This window comes from Lissotriton vulgaris, chromosome 11 (genome assembly GCF_964263255.1).
Source record: "Lissotriton vulgaris chromosome 11, aLisVul1.2, whole genome shotgun sequence".
NCBI lineage: Eukaryota > Metazoa > Chordata > Amphibia > Caudata > Salamandridae > Lissotriton > Lissotriton vulgaris.
Window position 1 is genome coordinate 605,328,553 of NC_141699.1, and position 25,287 is coordinate 605,353,839.

The following is a 25,287-nucleotide window of genomic DNA, read 5'->3' on the forward strand; positions in this document are numbered from 1 at the left end:
TTGACAGGTAGTGGGAACCACTTCCGCAACAGTACCCTGGTCAGTTCACCTGCTTCCAGCTTTAAGTTTATCAGATAAACTGACTAACTAGTTAGAAGTGCTTTCTATGCCAAAATTCCGTAAATAGAAATTAATCTCTATACATGTTTCGTTGTGGTCACCTACAGAGAATTGTGAAGGTGTTGTATGCCTACAGTTCAACAGATTTCTCTCATGCATCAGTTGACGTGTACTTACCAAAGCCCTTACTGGTATGGGTACACCAAATATACTTGCATCGACTGATCCAAAGTTGTGACTGAAAGGGAAAAACAAAAGGTGCATTAATTCAGTCATGAAAGTGCCTCTGTACTTAAATGCACCCAGGGTTAAACTAAGCAATGCTTAACAGGTAGCAAAATACAGTTGAATATTAGCAGCACCTGTTAGGGGCACAAGTGAGCAAGATTAGTGTTCTGAAGAGTCCAGAGGCCATACTACACATAGTGCCCTGGGGGGAAAAAAAGGGTGTGTGCATCTGCTTTTTGCACCCAACACTATGGTATTATAGAACGGGGCTGCAGATGCTTGTGCTGCCACTTCTGTAATAATGAGAGCACTGGCGCACACAGAGCACTATCCTGAAACGGCCTTCATTGATTTGCATGGGGGTGTGGCCCCATGATAATGAGGGACTAACTGTGCTTCTGAGACCTTTGAAAACGCAGGGGGAAACATGCCTTAGAAGGCACACTGGCAGTGTGCCATCAAGAGATAGCCCACTGTCAGTGCACCTCCTGTGAGCAGTTCTCACGAGGGGTCAAAGGGAGTATCATGGCCCCCATTTCACCCAAGCATTCCCCTGCAGGCGGGTACAGTCACTCACTGTAACCGCCTGCAGGGGGATCTGTAACCTCTCTTTCAAGTACAGGTGGAATGCCACCTGTACAGTTAAATATGATGCGGCTTAGAAGCAGCCAGTCTCTTTTTTACTAAATACACTGTTCCAGGAGAGCGAAGGTTTGTGGCTCACCAGAGTGCAGTGCATTCATTGTAATAGGGTGCACTGTCCCTTTTTGGGCCTGCGGCACCTGCTTAAAGGTACACTGTCGCATAAACAAGGACAGTGCACCCTATATGTAATACGAGCCCAGGGCACATAAAAGTGTCCCTTTAAGGAAAAGAATGTAAGTTATTGCAGATACGAACCAATAGTTTTTCACTCTTTGAGGGAATTCTTTATTCATAGGACATATCGTTCTTTCATTTTATGCAATCTTCGATGTTATTATTATGGTTAGATTGTAATAATATGCTGACAAACCAAACCTAAATGTAACCAGCATTGGCATAGCCAATAGGTATCGCCTTTGGGACCTTATAAGTGTTTAGTTATCCAGCACAATATCCTAGGTGCAACAACATCAAGTGATGCATGGCTAAACACTAATAAGGTCCCAAAGGTGAGACCTATTGGCTATGCCAATGCTTGTTTTGAGTGAGTGGCTTGTGTAGGTATGCCACTGTGAGGTAGAGATGCTGCGAGTGCTTTTACAGGAGCCCCTGTGCCATTTTGCCTCTTCAAAATGGATCTCGGGTCTGGTGTAATACTTATATCCCCTATTCCAGTCTTCTCGCACCCAATGCATCCTTAAATGTCCCATGTACAGCCAGGGTTGACACACCTATTACTCCTGCCCTCCAGTGAAACTTTACCTGTCACAGGTGGTGGTGGTGGTGGACGTGGTGGTGGTGGACGTGGTGGTGGTGGTGGATGTGGTGGTGGTGGATGTGGTGGTGGTGATGGATGTGGACGTGGTGGTGGACATGTTGGTGGTGGACATGTTGGTGGTGGACGTGGTGGTGGTGGACATGGTGATGGTTGTGGACGTGGTGGTGGTTGTGGACGTGGTGGTGGTTGTGGACGTGGTGGTGGTTGTGGACGTGGCGATGGTGGGCGTGGTGAAGATGGTGGTGGACGTGGTGGTGGATGTGGTGGTGGTGGACATGTTGGTGGTGGACGTGGTAGTGGTGGATGTGGACATGGTGGTGAAAGTGGTGGACATGTGATGGTGGTGGTGGTTTGCATGGTGGTGGTGGTTTGCATAGTGGTGGTGGTCATGGTGGTGGTGGATATGGTGGTGGTGGATACGGTGCTGGTGGACGTGGTGGTGGTGGACGTGGTGATGGTGGTAGACATGGTGGTGGACGTGGTGGACGTGGTGGTGGTGGACGTGGTGGTGGATGTGGTGGTGGATGTGGTGGTCGTGGTGGACATGGACGTGGTGGTTGTGGTGGTGGACGAGTTGGTGGTGGACGCGGTTGTGGTGGATGCTGTGGTGGTGGACGCGGTGGTGGTGGTGTTGGTTGACGTGGTGATGGTGATGGACGTGGTGATGGTGGATCTGGTGGTGGTGGTGGACATGGTGGTGATGGACATGGTGATGTGGTGGACATGGTGGTGGATGTGGTGCTGCATTCTTTAAGGCTAGGGTATGTTGGAACATCAGAAAGAATGTGATTTTCTAATGAGGAAAGGGGCCGTGAAAGGACCAGAGATACGAGAGACCTGGTAAAATGCTAACTGTATACATGTGGGAGATGGGGAGGAAAATAACTTACAGTTGTACTTGAATGGGGCACTTATGAGTGAGTAAGCGTGTCTTTTTAACCAGCTGGAATATAAACAATTAAAAGTAAAACTTAAAAAAATGTTTCATGTTTTATGCGCGAAGGCTGCTTTCTTTTCGGCCCACATTCAAAACTTTGTTTGTTTATTTAAATTGTGTGCACACACGCAATGGCTGCTTTCTGGGGACTGGGCATGAGGACATTGGAAGGAGCTGCAGCTGTTAGATGTATGGTGGACAAACAAATGAATCAATGTTATTTTTCCCTTATTTATCCTAAGAAATGTGGCCCCATTGAAACGGTGCTTTAAATTGGTACCAGTACATCTTGTGCAAGTGGTTTGCTTACTATTTATAGCAGCAATTTCAACATACTGAGGTTTTATGAGCTGCCAGCCACATGGAGCTAGAATGCAGAGCACTGGAAGTGAGACAGAATGCAACAACGAACACACTTACAGCCCTTAAACAAAGAAATATATGGCTTTGATGAAAGGAAAGGCATTGTTAGACGTGAGGTATAAATCGGAGTTGAAAGGAATGACCAGTTGTATTTTGTAAATCACCCATTCGTATTTGTCACAAATGACTAAGTCTAATTAAATTAAGCTGTTTTACTAAATGATTTACATGGTTTTGCAACTTTACAAGGAAAGATGTTTTAGTTTTGTTGTAGATATGCTTTATCGTCTCTGGAGTCTAACGATTTAATTGATATTACAGGAGAAGGGGCAGTTAGCAACAAGCGCGCGCGAGAAAAGCATTGGCCGTGCGGGCGACGAAAGTGAAAGTGCATCACGATAGTGATGCACTCAATTACCCATGACGGAGAAAAGACAGATGGCGGCTGTGCGCGTGCACGCGATAGTGAACACAAGCTTTAGGCAGCCTCTGGTAGCACTTTGAAAACCCCTTTACTAAAAGTCGAGCAAGCAGCGCATGCGCTGCTCTAGGCTCGACCTAAAAAGCAGAAAAGGTTACTGCTTTTTGCAACAGGGCAAACCCATGTCTCTCTTTCCAAGAGGAAATGTTCATACCTCACAAATGACTTCATAGAATGTCTGGTGATTTACATACTATGTTTACATTAATCAAAATGTGTTGGTCCAAAGGTATTCTATTCCATGGACAGTGCCAAAAACATGGTCCACCAAACTAGCACTAAAGAAGAAAATAAGCACAATTTCAGAAAGTGAACATCTAAATGAAGGTACTTGTAGGAGAGTAGGGTCCACTTTCCTATGGTCACCCCAATTTTTGCTTTTTGCCTCACTGGTTTTCGACTTAATGTGGCTGTGGGCCTGCTAATCAGAGCCACAGCCTGCTGTTCTCTCTCTAAATTCACATCCATGTACTTTAGGTAGATAACCTATTGGACATTGGGTCACCTTATCAGCCTCTGTACAGTGTACTATAGGTACCCTGGGCATAGGTGCATACAAGGCCTACCAGGGGCTGCAGCATATCTTTTGCCACCCCTGGCTGGCTATCCAAACTGACAGCTGGATGATCACTCAGCTGGGGCACGGTGGTGTAATCACCCCTTGCTTAGATTTAGTATACCTATATCTACACCTATATCTGGACACATATGCACCTATAAGTCACTCCTATGGCAGGCCTTATCAATCCTGGAGGCAGAGTGCTTGGTGTTATGTGAGATGGTGCTCCAGCATGAGCTGAGCCTGTCTGCAGCTTTCGGGACCAACTCCCTTAGCTGTTCCGGGATATTGCCATACCATATACTCTTAAGTGCATTATAATCCTCGCGGTTACTTGCTAACTTTGGTTTGGCTTTATCAAAACATGTTGTGTAAGGTGTCATACGCTTTGGAATACTACCCCCTCGCCAGTTCTGGCGACAGGGGTAGCATTCCACCCTTCTAGAGGGAGAAGACATGTTACTTTGCTTAAACGCAGTTAAATCTAACCAGAGCCCCAGCATCACAAAATGGATGCTGCTGCCACAGACACAAGTCTGGCCTCCTGCTGCTGACCGAAACTCCGGCAGGGGAGGCCTGGACAAATGGTATCCTGTCATAGGGAGGTGTTACACCACCCCAGACAGGAGATAGTGGATTGTAGCAGGGAGGGTTAAATGAAACTAGACACTGCCTGGGGCGCACAAGGCGTCCCATGCATAGCCCAGTTCAAACCGGTGCTGGGGCACTCCAGCCCCAGCGCGAAACTGGACAATGGGAAAGGGTGTAACCACCCCCTTCCTGGGTCCCACCCATAGGAGGGACCTAGCAGGTGATCCAGCCCCTTGATTTGGAATAAAGGTAGGAGCTGTGCCAATGCAATTTAGATCATCCTGACTGAAACTTTGAAACGAAACTCTGGACCCTTCGACATCCTACTCAACGTAGAAGACTGAAGAATCTCCCTTGTGGTCAAGGAGTGGCCACCCTGTGCAAGCAGGCACCATCAGCATGACGAGACTTTCTTTGCCGTTGCTCCCTCTGGAGATCGAACGACAGAGACCGACAAGACCTGGACTCCCAGACTTCCAACAGCCCGATCCACAGTCCTAGCAAAGCTTATACCCGTGGAGGCAACGAGAGACGTGGGACCGGCCATCTTGAAAAGTTGACGAAGTGCTTCCTGTGCAGCTCCCGAGGTTCCCTCAACGCTGTGCTTTGGGGTTTGAGAAGCCCCATCCCCGAGCAGCCTGTGCTCGAAAGATCACCTCTCCACACTCTTCGAGTGCTGCGTGGGGCCCTTTTGCACTTTTCCTGCTCGGCGCGTTGTCCGGTCGCTTGCCCGTTGGCTAGTGGCGTCTGTGACGACGAAACACCAAAACTACACTGCTGGTCTGTTTTCTCCAGACTGGCCCCAGCTCCCCTGAAAAGAAGCCATCGATCTGACCTTCCCGGTCCGATCAAGAAGACATCTTCGAATCCTGCGTGGGTTGCCTTTGCCAAGGCTTGGTGACTCCGAATCGAGTACCGACACCGCCGACAGCAAGAGCCTTTGTGGGACAGCTCGTGTTCACCAGTTGGTCATCCTCGATCCTTCCTGGTCCACGTGGCAGCGGAGACAAACACCTCGACATCACCTGATTGCAACCCGACATCGCCTGGTTCCTTCCTGGTTCCTCGCTGGTCACTGGCTAGTGACCTGAACTCTGTCCCCTCTGCTTTCAGGTACTCTACATCTTCGATCCACCCTTGGATCCAACCGGACTCTTCTCTCCTGGCCGCCTGCAGCAGCTTCATCTCCAGGCTCCATAGAACTTCACGACGAAACCAGAAACACTTTGGCACCTATGCACCCGCTTCCTGTGGGTGAGGTAACGATCTAACTCCGGTGCTCCTATAGTGGATTACACCTCTAGTGTCCTAGTTTTAAGTGGCTAAGTTCTAATCCAGTCGGAAGTCTCCTAAACCTATAACTTTCTGATTTTTACGCACCATTGACTTGTATGGAAAACGCGGTTGCCTATAGACTCTGCACCCGTATCCTGTGGGCCTCTCCAGACCTAACCTTCGTTAGTCCAGTGTAGGCTTAGAGATTCCCTAGGCCCTAAGCCTGTTCATTGTACGGGACGCGGTACTTATACCACTTTCCTAATATATGGTTTGAGTGGCCACCCGTCCTATCCATAATTGTGCAGCTTATTGTATGTTATACTGTGTTCTTTGTTTAACGCTTGTGCTCCTGTGCTCATAAAGAGTTAAGGGGATTATTCTAGAAATAAATACATATATTTTGTAATATATAACTTGTGTGGTGTCCTTTCATTTGGTATTTGAAAGGATTTCATATGGTAAAACAGCTGGCTTCACATGCCCTCTTGAGTTTAGCCTAAGACTGCTTTGTCCACGCTACCATTAGGATAGCTGGTCTATAAGGTTGACTTACAACCAATCTCCATAAGGGTCGTTTGGACTGGTGCAAGGTGCTCACTAGAATAGTGAACACCATATACCAGGCCAACTTCTCACAGTACTTAATATAAAACCAAAACAATGTTGAGGCGAAAGAAAAGAATCCACACCCAATTACAGCCACTTATGTGGTGCAGCAGACAGCCGAAAAGACTGCCTCAGAACCAAACGTGGTCAATGCCTAGTAAATTGGTTCGTTCCAGGCACCTGTGCAATGACGGGCAGAAGATGTCTGCTATGCTGAAAGTCAAGGAAGGAGGTGAGACGTCCTAGAAGACTTTAGGATTGCTTAGTATGTGAGGATGCCCGCCTTTCCTCTATTTGCCCCCAAAACCTTTACAGCAGTGAGGGGACAGTGTAGTGGGACGTCTGAAGGAGGCACTGCGTATTGCAGGAAAGTGAAGGATTGTCCATTGTAGAGATGGTGAGCTAGCGGCCAGTTTGTACAAGGGCTCCCAGGCCTCGATAGCAGCCACCATGGACAAAGAGCATGGCTAAATCCAGGGCGGCAGCTAGGATGGAGAGGAAGATGTGAGACTGTTCAGCTCCCCCCCAGGGGCTGGAAAAAAGAAGATGTAACCAGAAAGACAGGCCTGTCCACTGGCAAGAAGGATATGTATTCCTATGGACCAATTTGGAAGAGATTTTGTAATAAACATGCCACCTTGGCAACTCCTTGGACAGGAGAATTTTGATTTCTGGATGGGAAAAGTTGATGAACAAGGTAAACACGAATCGTCAGAAGATGCATTATCTGGCTCAAATTAAGTGAAAGGTAAACCAGATATGAACACTGCTCTCCCTCTACCAAAGACAGCATCTATCTTCAGTCTCTAACATCAACAACCACCTGAGCAATAAAGTGCAAACTGACCCAGAAAGAGCAATGAACTATCATCATCAGTTGGCCTGGAAGAAGAAACTGAGTGGCCTCAACATTTCTGATATCGAGAAGAATTGGTCAAAAAGCCTAGTTTGTGACAATGTATACTGTAATGGAAGGGGCAAAAAACTCCTGAACACATTTTTTGAGGTTATCCTTTATTTGGGCTTTCTTCATCTCATTGCATCTTTTTCGCGTGCTCCTGTTAACTTATCCTCAGAGGCTCCTCTGAAAATGGTTTCCTCACTTTACCCGGTTTTGTCTCTGATGGTCCTAGCTGATATTCTTAGCTTGATTATGCACTTCTCTATAGTCAGGATACAATGAGCCTTCCCTTTCATTTCAAAGGAGTAACCAGAACAATGTGTTCATCTACAGTGAATTTTCTTATGTCGCAGATGATTGGTAATTTGCTTCATTGCTTCTCCTTCGTTGAGCGTTGCTTTTGAACACTCTTTCAGTACACTGATCTTAATTCTCTAGAAGTCAACATTCATCGGATTCTTGAATCCTTTCATCAGGCTTTCGTGAGCAAGAAAAAATCCCTTCTAACCACTATGTCATGTATTTGATGTATTTATCTACTTTGAGATCATAGTGCTTGGTGACCTTGTATGACAGATAATAACAATGAAGCCTTAGTTTTCTTATGCACTTGTTTTGAACCACTTCTCAGTCTTTTTTTCCAGTGTATTGCATAGTTAGTTTACCAACGAAGTATTGCCTGTCCCAGCATATGGGCAGAGACAAACATGGTCCTACACATTTCACCTGGATTTGTTTTTCTTTTAGAAGAACATTGGTGAGAAGGTAAATTAATATATTGAAAAGGACATGCAATTTAAAATTGTGCTCCTTTTTTATTTTAGGGCTCGCTGGTACTGCATCCGAAGGATGCGTCCAGCTGGAGCCTTTTAGCTGCCTGACACGGGGGAATGAAGGACACAAAACTGTCACGAGTTTTTTCTCGTCTGGATGCAGCTGCGTGCACGCGCACACTCACGCATGCGCACATCACAGCCGCGCACATCACAGTCACAGCCACACCTCCTCCCTCCCCCCCCCCTTCGCCGCCGCCGCCGCACCTACACACACACACACACACACAGAGCAGGCTGTTCACAACACATGCACACGCAGGCAGACACTAGCGCACACATACAGACACACACTACACCTCCCCAGGCGGCCCCCCCCACCCCGCCCCCCAGCCGCCGCCGCCCCCGCCCCCCAGCCGCCGCCGCCCACACACGAGAGTACACGCACAGACAATCCCCCCGCCCCGCCCCGCCTGCAAGCTCTCACTTACCGGCTCGGTGTGCAGGTTCCTGGGCCGTCTTTTGGCACGCCGCAGGGGTCTCCTCACCACTCGGGAGCCCCGTGTTGCCTCTGTTACCATGCAGTCTGCCCTCGCTCTTTCGCCCGGTCTCTCTGAAGCGCCCCGGGACTTCAGCGTGGAGCCTGCATGTTTCGGACGTCCTCCTCGGCGGTTACTTCCTGTTTCTTTGACGAGCCCCGCCCACGTCCAAACAAAGGCTGCCTGACTTCCAGAGTGCGCCCGCGATGAAGAGACGGCCATTTGGTCAGCACACAAGCACCTAGCACTGTGTTTATTTGCATACTGGACTGTCACTGTGCTTTCGGTAACGACGTACAGCTTCGGAGACTGCACACGTTGTAAGCATATTGTGGTGCACGTACAACAGACAGCTGAGTGCATAATCAATCTATGTGAGCAAAGAACATGTTTTCATAACCCTTGCTATCCTTTCCATTTAATTGTTTTGTTCCATTATTTGATTACATTTCCTGATATTTGACAAATGATTTCCGTGTACATGCAGAGGATTAAGCAATTGCAGTGAAAGGACACGCTTATGATGCTATCGCTAATTCTGTGGTTTTATGTATGTCCTGGTGAAATTTCTGTTACACAGTGTAATCTCAGTTAATTTCTGGCATTTGCTTTACATTTGTGATGAAATCATGGCAATTACGTGATTACACCGTGACCAGATCAAGTAAAGAAGCTTCTGTTCGGGTCAATATCCCATGGCATAAACACAGGAAACAAGGTTTGCAAAGAGAACGTGTGCAGATGCTGTTCGTGCACGCGTGATTTTGCGACTTTTTCTTAGTGCAAAATATGTCCTTGTATCCAAGAATGAATGCGAGGATGTACATGGCAAAACAGCTGCCAAATGCTGGACCGATGTTTTTTTGTTATTTCGTGTACTTATTGAAGAATTCCATGTATTTTTTGCAAAAGAATTTACGCAAATATCGCACACTCCTAATATTATATTACATTTCCTATTAATTATCACACACCATTTGCACACAATTGCTAAGGTTATTCTTTCTGAAGGATTTATCTTCATGTTGGGTTTTTTGTTTTCATTATGACGGAAATGAACCTCAACTACGCAGCTAGGGCATGTTTAAAAAAAAATTATTTCTGAATGCAGTGCACATTTTGTGCCTTGCTTCTCTTGGAGCGTGGGGACGCAGAGCCTACATGGAGTGGCTGTATAAAGGACATAGCACCACTTTTTATTGAATAGAAGGTCAATATTTTATTAAGCGTAACATGAGCATACGTGCATAGAGGATGGGCTGGTGGAAGGCTGGGAGAGAATTACAGGCAGTGATGCGGAGAATTTCCCCGTGTTCGTTGATTACAGTTTCCAAGCAGCTGTGAGCACCAAGAGATTACGGTGCGTCCGCTCTTGTTCCTTGAAGACTCTTACTCTAGCGCTCTCTAGTTTGCTGTCTTGCCTGTGGGCATTTGTCCCCAGCCAGATTGCATCTTTAATCTGTGTGGTTTCTGCATGTCGTAAACTCTATCCCAATATTAATAGCTTTTTCGTTTTTTTTTTCCTTTCTAATTTACATGCGCTTAATTTATTTCATGCCAGCCTTTTAAATCAGAAACGCGCTCCGATTAAGGTCCATTGAGAGCTTTACATTACTGTTGCATGTGTGAGTGCAGAGTGCGTGCAGAGTGACAGTGCGTGCAGAGTGACAGTGAGTGCAGAGTGACAGTGAGTGCAGAGTGCGTGCAGAGTGAGTGCAGAGTGAGTGCAGAGTGAGTGCAGAGTGAGTGCAGAGTGACAGTGAGTGCGGAGTGACAGTGAGTGCGGAGTGACAGTGAGTGCGGAGTGACAGTGAGTGCAGAGTGACAGTGAGTGCAGAGTGACAGTGAGTGCAGAGTGACAGTGAGTGCAGAGTGACAGTGAGTGCAGAGTGACAGTGAGTGCAGAGTGCGTGCAGAAACAGTGAGTGCAGAGTGCGTGCAGAGTGCAGAGTGCGTGCAGAGTGACAGTGAGTGCAGAGTGACAGTGAGTGCAGAGTGACAGTGAGTGCAGAGTGACAGTGAGTGCAGAGTGCGTTCAGAAACAGTGAGTGCAGAGTGCGTGCAGAGTGACAGTGAGTGCAGAGTGCGTGCAGAGTGACAGTGAGTGCAGGGTGAGTGCAGAGTGCAGAGTGAGTGCAGAGTGACAGTGAGTGCAGAGTGACAGTGAGTGCAGAGTGAGTGCAGTGACAGTGAGTGCAGAGTGACAGTGAGTGCAGAGTGACAGTGAGTGCAGAGTGCGTGCAGAAACAGTGAGTGCAGAGTGCGTGCAGAGTGACAGTGAGTGCAGGGTGCGTGCAGAGTGACAGTGAGTGCAGGGTGAGTGCAGAGTGACAGTGAGTGCAGAGTGACAGTGAGTGCAGAGTGACAGTGAGTGCAGAGTGACAGTGAGTGCAGAGTGACAGTGAGTGCAGAGTGCGTGCAGAAACAGTGAGTGCAGAGTGCGTGCAGAGTGACAGTGAGTGCAGAGTGCGTGCAGAGTGACAGTGAGTGCAGGGTGAGTGCGGAGTGACAGTGCGTTCAGAGTGACAGTGCGTGCAGAGTGACAGTGAGTGCAGAGTGCGTGCAGAGTGACAGTGAGTGCAGAGTGCGTGCAGAGTGACAGTGAGTGCAGAGTGCGTGCAGAGTGACAGTGAGTGCAGAGTGACAGTGAGTGCGGAGTGACAGTGCGTGCAGAGTGCGTGCAGAGTGACAGTGAGTGCAGAGTGACAGTGAGTGCAGAGTGACAGTGAGTGCAGAGTGACAGTGAGTGCAGAGTGACAGTGAGTGCAGAGTGACAGTGAGTGCAGAGTGCGTGCAGAAACAGTGAGTGCAGAGTGCGTGCAGAGTGACAGTGAGTGCAGGGTGAGTGCAGAGTGACAGTGAGTGCAGAGTGACAGTGAGTGCAGAGTGACAGTGAGTGCAGAGTGACAGTGAGTGCAAAGTGCGTGCAGAAACAGTGAGTGCAGAGTGCGTGCAGAGTGACAATGAGTGCAGAGTGCGTGCAGAGTGACAGTGAGTGCAGAGTGCGTGCAGAGTGACAGTGAGTGCGGAGTGACAGTGCGTGCAGAGTGACAGTGAGTGCAGAGTGCGTGCAGAGTGACAGTGAGTGCGGAGTGACAGTGCGTGCAGAGTGACAGTGAGTGCAGAGTGACAGTGAGTGCAGAGTGCGTGCAGAGTGACAGTGAGTGCAGAGTGCGTGCAGAGTGACAGTGAGTGCAGAGTGCGTGCAGAGTGACAGTGAGTGCAGAGTGCGTGCAGAGTGACAGTGAGTGCAGAGTGAGTGCAGAGTGAGTGCAGAGTGACAGTGAGTGCGGAGTGACAGTGAGTGCAGAGTGACAGTGAGTGCAGAGTGACAGTGAGTGCAGAGTGACAGTGAGTGCAGAGTGACAGTGAGTGCAGAGTGACAGTGAGTGCAGAGTGCGTGCAGAAACAGTGAGTGCAGAGTGCGTGCAGAGTGCAGAGTGCGTGCAGAGTGACAGTGAGTGCAGAGTGACAGTGAGTGCAGAGTGACAGTGAGTGCAGAGTGCGTGCAGAAACAGTGAGTGCAGAGTGCGTGCAGAGTGACAGTGAGTGCAGAGTGCGTGCAGAGTGACAGTGAGTGCAGAGTGACAGTGAGTGCAGAGTGACAGTGAGTGCAGAGTGACAGTGAGTACAGTCACTCAGCACCACCACATTATCACTCAGAACCACCACAGCACCACTCAGAACCACCACAGCACCACTCAGCACCACCACAGCATCACTCAGCATCACTCAGCACTACCACAGCACCACCACAGCACCACCATAGCACCACTCAGCACCACCACAGCATCACTCAGCATCACCACAGCCCCATTCAGCACCACCACAGCCCCATTCAGCAGCACCACAGCATCACTCAGCACCACCACAGCACAAATATGTTCTCTCAATGTTTCAAGCTTTATTACAAATGTCACAAAAAGATGTTAATATTTCACTTCTGTTCTTGGATTTCGTTACAATAAAATACACTGAACATAATCTTCACAAAAGTTATTTACAAAAGTTTAAGCTATTGCCATTATAAATTACAATCACTTTTATTAAGTATTAAAAAAAATTAAAAGCCATTGTTATTTGTAATATCAATACATCTAAGTCACGTAAATACAAATGTTGCATTACAAATGCTATAGGTGTCACATTTGCGAAAGTTATAACTATTGGCATTGTAAATGACAAAGCTATTAATTTAGCTATTTTCAAAACCAACACATAAATGAACATTTGGTGAATTACCATTAAAATATTTGACTTTTTTACTAAGATATTATTGTACTCTTTTATGCAAACAAAATTTAGATACTGCATAAATAACTTTAATAAAACATATTTTATATGTAGCTTTTTATGTAAAAAAATAACTATAGCACAAAGCAAAAAACAATTGCCATTTACAATGCTAATAGCTCAAACTTAAATAATGCGAGACCTATTGCATTGCAAATGCTTGTTGTTACTAAGTTTTAGAGTTAATCTCGTGTGTCTGCTATGCTCAGCGTTTTAAATCTAGTGTACATCTTATAAATCCTGCAAAATGATGATAGACCAACACATCATTTGCACACAAAAGATTGTTAAGTGTAAAAGCGAGCAAAATAATCTGTGAATCACTATTTTATGTTGCTAAAAAAACTGAGGGGGGCATGATTATTCCGATAAAATGTTAAGCAGGTCAGTTTGCTTTTTCAATGGGTCCTATGAAGAAAAGTTAACTTTTTTCTGATATTTATTGGTTTAACTCAGGAGCGGCTCATGTCGACGTGGAGGGGGTCGGGGAGTGGAGGAATGGAGACAAAGGAGACAAATAGGAAAAAATGAAAAAGAACATACCTGCCACCCTCCAGCATTGTGTTGCGCTGCTCTGCTCCTCTCCTGTCCTCTTCTCTCCGCTGCAGGCAGGCACAGGCTCCCACCCAGCCCTGCGGCTCATGAATGAGAGCAGCTTCAGGATTGGCCTGAGCGCCGATGATTTGCGCTCCAGGACAAACTGGGAGCTTGTGCCTGCTATCTCTAACTGTAAAAGGGTGCAAAGACAACCAGTGACCAAAGACCCTTTTTGTGTTGCCCGGCGGTATCGCCTCTATGACCCACCAATATTTACTCAATGAAGAAGCAGGCGCTGGAGACTGAAAGGCAGGAAACGAGGGTTTATTCTCTCCGGAGGAGAACACATCAATTCAGACAGCAAGTATCGTCACGAGGTGCTCTAACCGCATCTCTGAGGCCTGGCCTCTTATATTCAGGTTTATGATCTTTATTGCACGTAACACATTCTTGCAACACTTTGATATGTGAAAGAACATCCTCGGAATCTCCCCTTCAGGCCCGTTCCCACATACATTTACAGTTGAATTCCCCACCCCGGTCACAACAGGTGATGATTATCACGCAGCAGGACATTCCGCCGATTCACGGAATGTGTGGAGTTTGATCGGATCTCGTAGGGTGGGGGCTTTGATCGGCTCGAGGGTCTTTTGATGGGGAGGGGAGGCTTCCTACTGTACGGGGTAATAAACAGTATCCGCAGGGCCAGGTGGTGGCTTGGGAACAAGGAAGACAGATGGGCACACAGGAAAAAGGGGGGTTTGCATCAGAGGGTCTGAGACTATGAAAGGAATGAAGGGAGGTGTAGCGCTGGGAACAGGATGGGATTCTGAGGCAGATCTGCGCTGAAGAGGGGTTTATGACCCAAGGCATGTGAGAGCGAGGGGGGTTGTCAGCGTGCGGGGGATGCCTGCGAGGTTAGGAGAGAGAGAGACGCTGGCTATCAGCGAGGGGTAGGAAGGTCATGGTGTTTAAAAATGGCTGCCGCTTACGCGCAAGACACGTGAAAGCGGGAGTGATCAGTGCGTGGGGGTGCTTGTGTAGGCAAAGAGCCGTGCTGGGGGTCAGGGGTGTGCATAGGGTGGGTCTGGTCAAGGCAGCTAAAGTGGTGGGTGTGTGCGACAGAGAGTGTGGCATCGGGGCAAAAGGGAAGATGGCGCAGATAATGTTCACCGAAACGTATTAATTTTCCACAGTCCTCCCTTTAACATTTCTAAGACATCTTGCTGGCCTATTCCCTATCTATGTCTACCGTTGTGGTCATAAGTAAGGAAGTGATAACCCAGGTGAAGGAAAACATCACATTTTTAAAATCTTTTCATCCAGTGGGCGGGCTCATCGTTAAGCTTTGTTGCAGGAAAGTCATAGTAATGCAATATCAGACAAAAATTATGCAGTGAGAGCGTTGGGTACAGATCGTAGATGCTTGTAGTCATTCGGAATAGGAGCCGATAGGTTACCACGTAAGTAGGTTCTTTTTGTACTCGGTTGGCGCATAGTCAATTCAATGGTGGTTGGGAGAGAAATGAGACATAGTAAAAACAATAATCAGTGTTCCCAGTGTCTTATGGTCGTGGACCATTATTAGTCAGTTCTCAGCATTCTTTGTCGTCTTCTGTTGGCACTGTTGAACACCTGTATTACAATTCGTTCGTTAGCAGGAATGTCCATGTGGGTTGAGCCGTTGGAGGTCTGCGGGCAGGAGAGTGCCTTTGTATTGTTTCGCCAGACCTCATGGGAGAAATGCGTTACGGTTTTGGAGCAGATGCATTTTCTTCCATAATCCAGGGAGTGGTCATTAGAAGGAGACAGAAAAGGATTGTGGTGAAGGGTGCAATTGTCTTTGAGTTGTGGAGTCTGTCTGTTCTTGGGTTTCTGTGGTGGGTATTTCCTGTTGCTTCCATCATCTTCAAGGTGTTCGGTACCGGGCAGAACCACATACTTCGTTTAGCTTTTCTTTGGGGTGACCCTTGGTGGTGTTTTTAGGTCACGTGTTCTGAGTTTTAACACAGTTCGTGGTCTACTTAGTCGGGGCTCTCTCCTCTTTGACGCAGGAAATACCCTTCTCCGGATGGCACAGTAGGATTTAGAGGATTTTGAAAGTTCAGGTGGAGGGAGGGTGTGTGGGTGAATAGTCCTTATGGCAGGTCGGAGGAGGAGGGGATGGAGCAGGGCCAGGTCGGGAACAGACCAGGGAGACGGAAAATTTTAGACAGGCGAGTCCATAATCACGTTCAGAGAGCGGGGACCTTTCGGCACGCGTCGATCATAGAGCAGGGGCCTCAGGTCAGCCCTTTCCTTTAGTTTTGTCGGAAACAGTGCCTTGTCCTGCAACTCCTTACTGTTGTGGTCTCGCCTTGGCCTCCGTCACTGAGGTTCCACGATCTGCAGTCAGGCCGCGTGCTCCCACATCCGGTCTCTTTCTCCTCCGACAGTGGTACCCTTAAATGAGTTTGAAAAGACAGTCTTTAGAGATTTTGCAGAGGAAGGTAATTACGTAAATCTATTCCTCTCCCAACACCAAGCAACTGGGGTAAACATCCGCAACATTGAGGTCTGCAGCCAACGTATAAACAATTGATGATGGGTTTGCTGGATTCCCAACAACTTCCCTTTGTGGTTATTTCTTTAGCGTTTTGTCGGTTTATTACATTCATTTGTCGTGGTACGAGGTCTGATACCCATTCATTGCATTCGTTTATTACAGTCATGTCAGTTCTCCTGGTAGTGACCCATTTCTCTAGTACGAGTCTTGCAATGCTTGACCGGTCTTCAGGGCTTTGTATTTTACGGGAAAGTGTAACGTGTTATTCACCATGGTCTGATAGATATCTTTCTGAGGGATGAACATAGGCTAAACGATTTTTCATTATATCAATGCATCCTATCTTTCGGCTAAACATTTTACTTTCAACAGGTTTACTTGCAACAAGTTCTTTCATTTTTGACTTAATTCTAACTTCGCAAACATTATTCTAAATTCTGCATAGTTTCCTACAACCTGGCTACTTTATTAAAAAACTCGGACTTGCGATGGCTGTTCAACCCACCCTTGGGGTGAGCGGGGTCTAATGAAAAACAACTAGGAATATAGCGAACTGGGGCAAGGGACATTTTTAAACTCTCGTCCCGGGCAGCTGATACAAAACTGGGGGCATTCTGGGAAAACGGGGATGTCTCGATCACTTTTACTGTTTGGGTGTTGAGATAATTTCGGGACAGGGAAGGTCGCGTTTACCAGAAACATTTTATCATGGATGCCATTGACAAGTAGTTCCCTCAAAATGGGTCAGATCAGAGAACCTTAGTCGTCTTACCTGTCCCTTTCTTTTCGGTCAATCTAGGTTTCATCAATATTTAGCAGAAAAGGAGAGGTAGTAACGTGGTATCGGTGCAATGTATATTTAAGACAAATTTGTGCAAATACTTGTGGTATTTGGAGCCAATCAGGTGGTGCACCAGGGGTAGCGGTTCGCCAATTAGGTGCCAGTTGCTAGGAAGAGCGAAAGAGTGGAGGAGAGAGAGAGAGAGAGAGAGAGAGAGAGAGAGAGAGAGAGTGAGAGAGAGAGAAAGATAGAGAGAGACAGATAGAGAGGGAGAGAGAGAGATCAACAATAGGCTAAATAGTACACGTGTGACATGGAGAGTGGCCATGTACTATTTAGGCTATTCAGTGCATTACCCAACATGAGACATTTTGGGTTTGTGTTAGAATGTAGAAAGCATGCAGTTTGGGACGGAAGAGCATTAGGCCAGGTACATAAGGACATGCATTGAGTCGGGTGTCTTTAGGAGCCATCTTGCAGCGTAGGTCCGCTTCATGTATCGGACATGGTATGGCTCCAGATCTTTTACCATACCCTAGTCGTTATTCCAATGTAACCTGTAGAGGGAGAAAAAGGAAGAAAGGGAGGGGGGACAACATTCGAGCATATCAAATGTACGGGCACGAAAGTTATTTACTTACCACATACTCGTACTTATCTTCTCGGGATATAATCCCTAGGGTCTTGGTTTCTGAAGCCAAGGGGGTGGGCAGCGTGGCAAGGGTGGCGAGCGATATGTTGCTCATGGGGGAGACGGTCCGAGGGTGGCATTATAGATCGTGTGTGTGGGGAGAACGCTAAAAAGAAATCAGAGGTGCCTAGCGCAAGGTATCTGGTGTGTGAATGTATCCAGCTATTGGGGAACCTTTAAAATCACTCCCAACGCTGTGATGTTCTGGGGCATATCAGTTCTTCGGCTAACCCTGTCCCTTGGTACCTTCGATCTTCATACCCTTATGACATTCTAACATTCATACCGTTTTGCTTTTACCCATTCTCCGAAGTCGAGGTCCTTCTTCATGCGTTAGTTCCTGAGCTTAGTCGCATATTTGGAGGCAGCGTATCATACCTTAGATTCGATCATCAATCCGGGGCCGAACAGCCATTTTTCTAGTAACCTTAAAAAGAGAGCAAAATGGTTGTGCAAAAAATAGCCCTCCCGCCGATTCCCATATTTACAAAAGTACGTGATACCCATTCATAGTTTGGAAAACCTTTATTTGCATAATCGTTCAGTACGTAAAACGTGAGAGTGCAATCATATTTTGGCTGGACGTGGCGATGGTGGAAGCACATACAGTAGGGGGGTTTGTCGCATAAGAACATGTTAAAAAAAAGGCCTAATTATTTATTTGCCAGTAACTAAAAACGTCTCGTTAAGTGATGAGGGATCAGGGGCATTTTAGTTCATAAATGGGAACACAGTCAAGCTCATTGTAATCACATTTCCTAGATGTATACCGTGGGTGTGCATCATAAGCGACATTATGTACCAGTTACAATAAATATCAAAAATAAATCGTTCATTGAAATCAACATTTTGACAGGACCCCTTTCAAATGTTCGCCAAGCGAACCCTCCTCTCCCTTTCGTCAAGTGTGCAAAGGTTCACATATATCATAGTACATCAAGTCTCATTAGCTAAAGAACACCACGAGGTGTCCGTTAGTTCCTATTTGATACCGGCGCCATTTTGGACGAGGCCGGTTTAGTCCGGAAGTAGCATCAGGGGCAAAATGTCTCCGACGATTGACGGTTGGACCAGAGTCCCTTTCGGCAGTTCGAAAACCTGTGCTAACAGAGGGGCTGGTGGTGTGGACCGCCAATCAAAAAAGGGGGAGGGAGGTAGAATCTTTCTTACCGGGTCACGTTGATGCTCAGCCGGAACTTACTCGAGTTCGTTAGCCCATAATGTTCCTGGGTGGTTCAGATTGAAGCTGGCGCAGACACGAGAGCACCACCATCTTGTTGCTATGTCGTGGTCGTTCCAGTTGTTCCCTACCGGAAGCCTGTAGGGGCCGTGGGCTTCTGGGACTCTGGTAGAATCTTCAAAGCTGTGGGGATGTTGTCGGAGGTGGAGGCTCGTGCCCAGGTGGGCAAGTGCCCGAGTTGCAATTCCGGACAAAGTTACTCCAGCGGCCTAGACCCGCCTTCCAGAGGGCCCAGACGCGATTTTGAGACCCTGCAGCCGCCGCCCTTCGTCGTGTCTTTCAGGAGTGGAAGAAACTTCTTGTGGCGACAGAGACAGAACACCATGCTGTTGGAGCAGGACATTTGGTTCGGGGCGCCAGGGTGCAGCTGTGGAGCCTTCACCTGGGGAGGTGAGGGAGGCTCGTCCGTGCCGCCTTCCTCTCCCGGCGCATCCCACGCCGCCCCTTTGAATCAGGGGTGCACATGATGACCACCCTACACCCCTGACTCCGACTCTTGGGGGACCATTGTCTGTCCGGTGCTACGCAAATATGCCCGTCGGACATTGTATGTCCTATGCTGAGAAAATAGGTCCGTCGAACATTGTACGTTCTGTGCTGCACAAGTATATCCGTGGCCCGGCTGGAGGATTTCGGCGCCGGGCCGGGGCTGGGAAGCCTCCTATCTGTGGAGGTGGGAGAGGTTCGTCCGCGTCGCCTCTCCCTCCCAGTCCCCCTGCGCCAGTTCGATGGAGGAATTCGTGATGGCCGGACCAGGAGATACGAGGGAGGGGGTCATCTGCATCCGCCCCCTCCCTACTCGTAGCCCAGGGGACGTCACCCCAGGAAGGAGAGTATGGGAAGACCATTTCATGTCGGCCCATGGAGCCTCCTGTACCTTCTCGCCTGCGATTTCTTTTGGTCTATGGCTGATGACTGGCCCCGCCCCACACGTGCTGTGTGTTTCACCTTCCGGATGGGCGGGACCGTTGACTTGTTACATTTTGAGAACTTCCGGAGTGAGCGTAATATGTTTTGTATTGTTCCTATTAGTACAGTTTACTTTAAAGAATGTTTTACTAGTTTTTCTATTTATCGTTAGTTGTGTGTTATCTTTATCGTAATTAAACCCTAAATTATATATAACAGATGCTTGGTTTCCTTGAGTCCTTTTTCTAACGGGGGATTGTCTACGCGGGTCTGTAATTGCTTCTGTTTTTCAGAGTGGGGGGGGCAACAGGGAGCAATCAGTCCCAGAACTCAGACATGTCGTTGAAATTGGTCTGACGAAATCTGTGCCATCGAGCATAATCAAACGTGGTGGTTCTATCCGTCCTGTCCGTGTTAGTCTGATTTGTTTTTATCTCGCGCCTTCTCCCTTTCTGCCGACCTGTTATTTCTGTCGACCCTCCGCTTTTACCTATGTTCTGTAGAGTCGGGCATTGGGCTTTCAAGTGCCCGAGACATCTACAAAAAGCACATTGGTTTTGCCTTAAATCTGTTCGTCCTGTGCATAGTGTCGGGGGATTACTTTTGGGTCGTTGTGTCTCGGGGTTGTCCCGTCGGCACATCCCTTTACACCGTTCTCTTTTTGTGTCTAACCCTCGGAACTGTGTCGTCGCTGGCCCTTCCCTTTGCCTACCAGACGTTTGGAGGGTTGCCTGTCGCGTTTCTTTAACTACTTTGACTTCGTCTCTTTCCTTTCGTTGCGTAGCTTCTTTGCGCCACATACCGAGACTATCGAGCATAATAGGCGTTGTCTTATTATTACAAAGGGCTATTTCTACCGTTTCTATTTTGTCTAAATCGAAGGATCCTATCAGTGGCCATTGTTTCTCTTGGTTTGCTTTGGTATACTTGTGCCATAGCTTACTATAGGCTATGGTAATTAATCCATACTTTGTGAACATTTCTTTATTAGGGGTGCCTTCCAGCGGAGCTAGATGGTCCACCTCTAATAAACGGTCCGGGCTGAACCAGCTATCCATCAGTGGGGAGAAGACAGGCATGACGGATCACAATGGGGATAATAGTCAGCACTACCTATCTTATCACTGCGTGCATAGACTACACAGAATATTTCTATTCTACGTTGTTTGCAGGCAGTGAATACCTCAAGAACCAATATCGGGCAATCAATGTTTGGTCAATAAAATAATAAAAATGGTCAATGGGGAGAATAAGTAGGCCCGCAAAGGTTTGCGTCACCTACCCTTTCACTATCTGCAAAGAGGGGACCTATTCTTTCCTGTTTGCAGACAGAGAGTCTCCAGACAACAATCCGTAACAGTTAATCAATGGGGAGGGGCAATTGATCAGTGGGGGAGAAAGATAGGCACGACGGGTGCGTTACCTATCCTTCACTGCTTGCAAAGAGAGAGCCGGTTGTTTCTCCGTTTGCCGACAGCGAAACTCCAAATAAATTAACAAAGAACAAATACTAGTATTTTCCATCAATTATCAATTATTTCGCGATTTGTCGTGTTTACACGACCTTACCCGGACCGTATGGACAGTTTCTTGTCTTCCGAATCCAGCGCCCGATCGTCCTCTTTCCTTCGTACTCCTCGTGGCACTCCTGATGGTTCCCAGTCAGGACCGTAGATCACTCGAGAGAGGTCTGTTCGGAACCAGTGAAGTTCGGATGATCGGCTGTCAGACGAGGGTCTATCGGACAGGGTACCTTCCGATCGTTGCAGTCGTTCACTCTGTCGTCAGGACCTCTCCCACTGGATCCACGAGTCGCTGATGGGCCCCACGCTTGGGACGCCAATTGTAAAAGGGTGCAAAGACAACCAGTGACCAAAGACCCTTTTTGTGTTGCCCGGCGGTATCGCCTCTATGACCCACCAATATTTACTCAATGAAGAAGCAGGCGCTGGAGACTGAAAGGCAGGAAACGAGGGTTTATTCTCTCCGGAGGAGAACACATCAATTCAGACAGCAAGTATCGTCACGAGGTGCTCTAACCGCATCTCTGAGGCCTGGCCTCTTATATTCAGGTTTATGATCTTTATTGCACGTAACACATTCTTGCAACACTTTGATATGTGAAAGAACATCCTCGGAATCGCCCCTTCAGGCCCGTTCCCACATACATTTACAGTTGAATTCCCCACCCCGGTCACAACAGGTGATGATTATCGCGCAGCAGGACATTCCGCCGATTCACGGAATGTGTGGAGTTTGATCGGATCTCGTAGGGTGGGGGCTTTGATCGGCTCGAGGGTCTTTTGATGGGGAGGGGAGGCTTCCTACTGTACGGGGTAATAAACAGTATCCGCAGGGCCAGGTGGTGGCTTGGGAACAAGGAAGACAGACGGGCACACAGGAAAAAGGGGGGTTTGCATCAGAGGGTCTGAGACTATGAAAGGAATGAAGGGAGGTGTAGCGCTGGGAACAGGATGGGATTCTGAGGCAGATCTGCGCTGAAGAGGGGTTTATGACCCAAGGCATGTGAGAGCGAGGGGGGTTGTCAGCGTGCGGGGGATGCCTGCGAGGTTAGGAGAGAGAGAGAGAGAGACGCTGGCTATCAGCGAGGGGTAGGAAGGTCATGGTGTTTAAAAATGGCTGCCGCTTACGCGCAAGACACGTGAAAGCGGGAGTGATCAGTGCGTGGGGGTGCTTGTGTAGGCAAAGAGCCGTGCTGGGGGTCAGGGGTGTGCAGAGGGTGGGTCTGTGCGACAGAGAGTGTGGCATCGGGGCAAAAGGGAAGATGGCGCAGATAATGTTCACCGAAACGTATTAATTTTCCACATAACTACAGCAAAGTAGCTGGAGTTGGAGATAGCTTCACTATACATGTGGGTTTGGCACGCCTCAGACAGCCGGCCAAACCCAAATGCGCGGCGAAGGCAGTGCCCTCCAGACCGTCAATGACCCTGCCCCCAACACTCGGCACAAGAATAATAAAAAAATAATAAAATGGGTTATAAACTCATTTTATTTTTCACATTTTTGAAAGTGTTGGAGGGGAGGGGGACTATGCTCCTCCACCATAGCGGAGGAGCCGGCACTGGTTTAACAAATGCATGTTTACTTGTCTTGAAGTGAATATTGTAAATGAAGTGCAGTCCGCTAAGGGATGATGAAATAAAATCCACCACCCAAGACCTTTTTAGGTCTCGCCCAGACGAAGCAAAAGCGAAGCTTTTGCGTCTAGGGCGAGACAACTTATGCAATCACTTTTAGGGGAATGTGGACAGCAGACTGTCACGAGCTTCTCCTGCCGGAGATTGTAGCTCGTGAGCGCGCACGTCGGCGTGCCTCATATTCCCATGCACAGAAAGGCTCCCGCACGCATGCGCACATACACACACTGCATACACACACACACGCACCCCCCTTAAACCGACACACGCGCAGACAGACGCACGCACGCACAGACACACTCCAACAGACACACGCGCGTACACCCCACCCCCACTCACCCATCCTCTCCCTCAACACACTCACCTGTTCTGGCGGTGCTCGGCGGCGGTTCTGGCTCTCGGACGGCGGTAGCGCTTTGCGGGGCTCTCTCATCACATGAGAGCCCAGCCTTCCCCATGCGCCCGGCCGCTCTTCACCCGGTCCCCCATCTCGGGACCGGGACTCGATCAGGAGCCCTCGGGGCTCCTCGGACAGTGGCTTCCCTCTCGCGCCGCGATGGGGGCGGGACTTCCGGTTGCGGCGGCCCGGCGGGGACTCTACAAACTCCTGGGAGTTATGCCCATGGTGTCCGCCGTTCGTGAGTGTGTCGCGGAAGCACCACTACTGGAGCCAGAAGAGCAGAGCAGGTCACCCGCACCGGCGCTCACACTGGTGATGAAACACTGCAGATAAATTACCACTGTGCAATTGTCTATGCGCTATTACCAATGTTGCGACTCACTACAGCCTGAAGAATAAGATAGTAGGCGGGCAATCTGGTAAAGGCTGACACTGTAAATTATTGCATACACGGTCCTGCAGTGTCGTAATAGTAACCAAGCGAGTAACCAAGCCTCACACAGGATTGTAATCCGGCCGTGGGGTGAGATACAATCCCCTGTCTCACAGTAGCACCGCAAGCTCTCATAGGGGCCCCTCACGCCCGTCAACAGTCACCGGAACATCCACTTGGTACAGTATTCACCATGGGGGAGCTATATGACAGGCTCCACGCCACCTCGTTAGCACCAAGCAGGAAAGAGAAACGCATACGTGCTTAACAGTACTTGCAGGTTGTCAGGCGAGCAGCTAACAATGCAGCAACAATGATTCCTCGCCCACCAGCAGCAACAGTTGTGGCAGAGTGAAGGTTAAATAAATCCAGTGGATTGGCACTAAAAATCAAGACTGCAAGCGTATGACCATGTTGTTCTAGGCAAATGTCAATAGCAGCGGTAGCACCATCGGCTCCTCTCGGTATGGTGTATCAGGCGCCCCCCACAGAGCCGGTCGAAAGGTGCTACACATGTATCCGGATACCACAGCTCCCGCAGCAGCGGTCCCCGTTCCTGTCCACAGCCACCCAGTTTTCACTGATGACTGATCTTCAGCGGGACCGCTCAGTTAATAGTGACGCCGCAACACCACAATGTAGTATGGCAGTGGCGGGCATCCTGCTCCGTAACACCGGGACCAGTGCCACCGCCTATCAGAGGGCAACGGCATACACAGGGATAGTCCGTCAGTTACTCCGCCATGCCGCGTTCACATCTGCAACTTCAGGGCAATCGATCTGTGCGGCCGGCTCTCAAGGATGTGTGAGATAGAGGACAGCCCCGCGCCGCACAGCATTACCCGTCAACCGCACGGATCAGCAGAGCGAGTTCAACCCAACAGCGGCACCTTATCGTGCCTCTTCAAGGGATGAGGCGATGCAAGGGTACCCTTTTCATCCGACAGCAGACCACAGGAAAGCAGCTCCATCAAGCCCTCAGCCGATCTCGTAGTTGCACAACATTTGACGTCTGCTACTGTCCCACAGGAGCCGCCATCTTGAGGAATAAATGTGGCTGCCAATAATGACGCATAACTGGCTCGGAGAGTAACTCAAGTCTTAGCAAAACGTTCCTCTGTACTAGTGCAGCCCAGTCATTATCTTTGTTCCACTGGATGGTGGCAATGTAAGCAGGATATTTGACGGATTGTTATACCTTGACCGGCAGAGCAGCACTAAGGCGCAGCCATATTGTGTCAGGCTCTCTGTCGCCCCCAGCCATACTTCACTTTATGTCCATACATATATTTTTTTCATAAAAGCAAGTATTTTACTGGACAATCGTTTATTGGGGTTGCTGAATATTTTTTTTTAGTCTGTTGCCTGTGTAAACTTTGCATCTACATCCCCACCAAGAAGCCTTGGACAGTTCAACCTGCGCTACCACGGTAACACCGGTTTACAGGTTCTCATTATTAACTTACAAATCACTAATTCTTGACTTGTGTGTGTGGGTCTCTCGGTGTGTGCGTTTCGGACTCTGTGTGTGTGGCTCTGTGTGTGTGTGTGTGGGGGG

At 48.4% G+C, this 25,287-nt stretch overlaps 1 protein-coding gene across 3 annotated transcripts in view; it reads right to left on the minus strand.

Moving 5' to 3' along the window:
* GK5 (glycerol kinase 5) overlaps nucleotides 1–25,287 on the minus strand; it is a 239,707-nt gene that overhangs the window by 65,968 nt on the left and 148,452 nt on the right. For all 3 annotated transcript variants that reach the window (XM_086943711.1, XM_086943710.1, XM_086943709.1), the window contains one exon: nucleotides 238–298. In XM_086943711.1, the coding sequence (XP_086799837.1) occupies nucleotides 238–298 (61 nt within the window). The remainder of the gene's footprint in view (nucleotides 1–237; nucleotides 299–25,287) is intronic.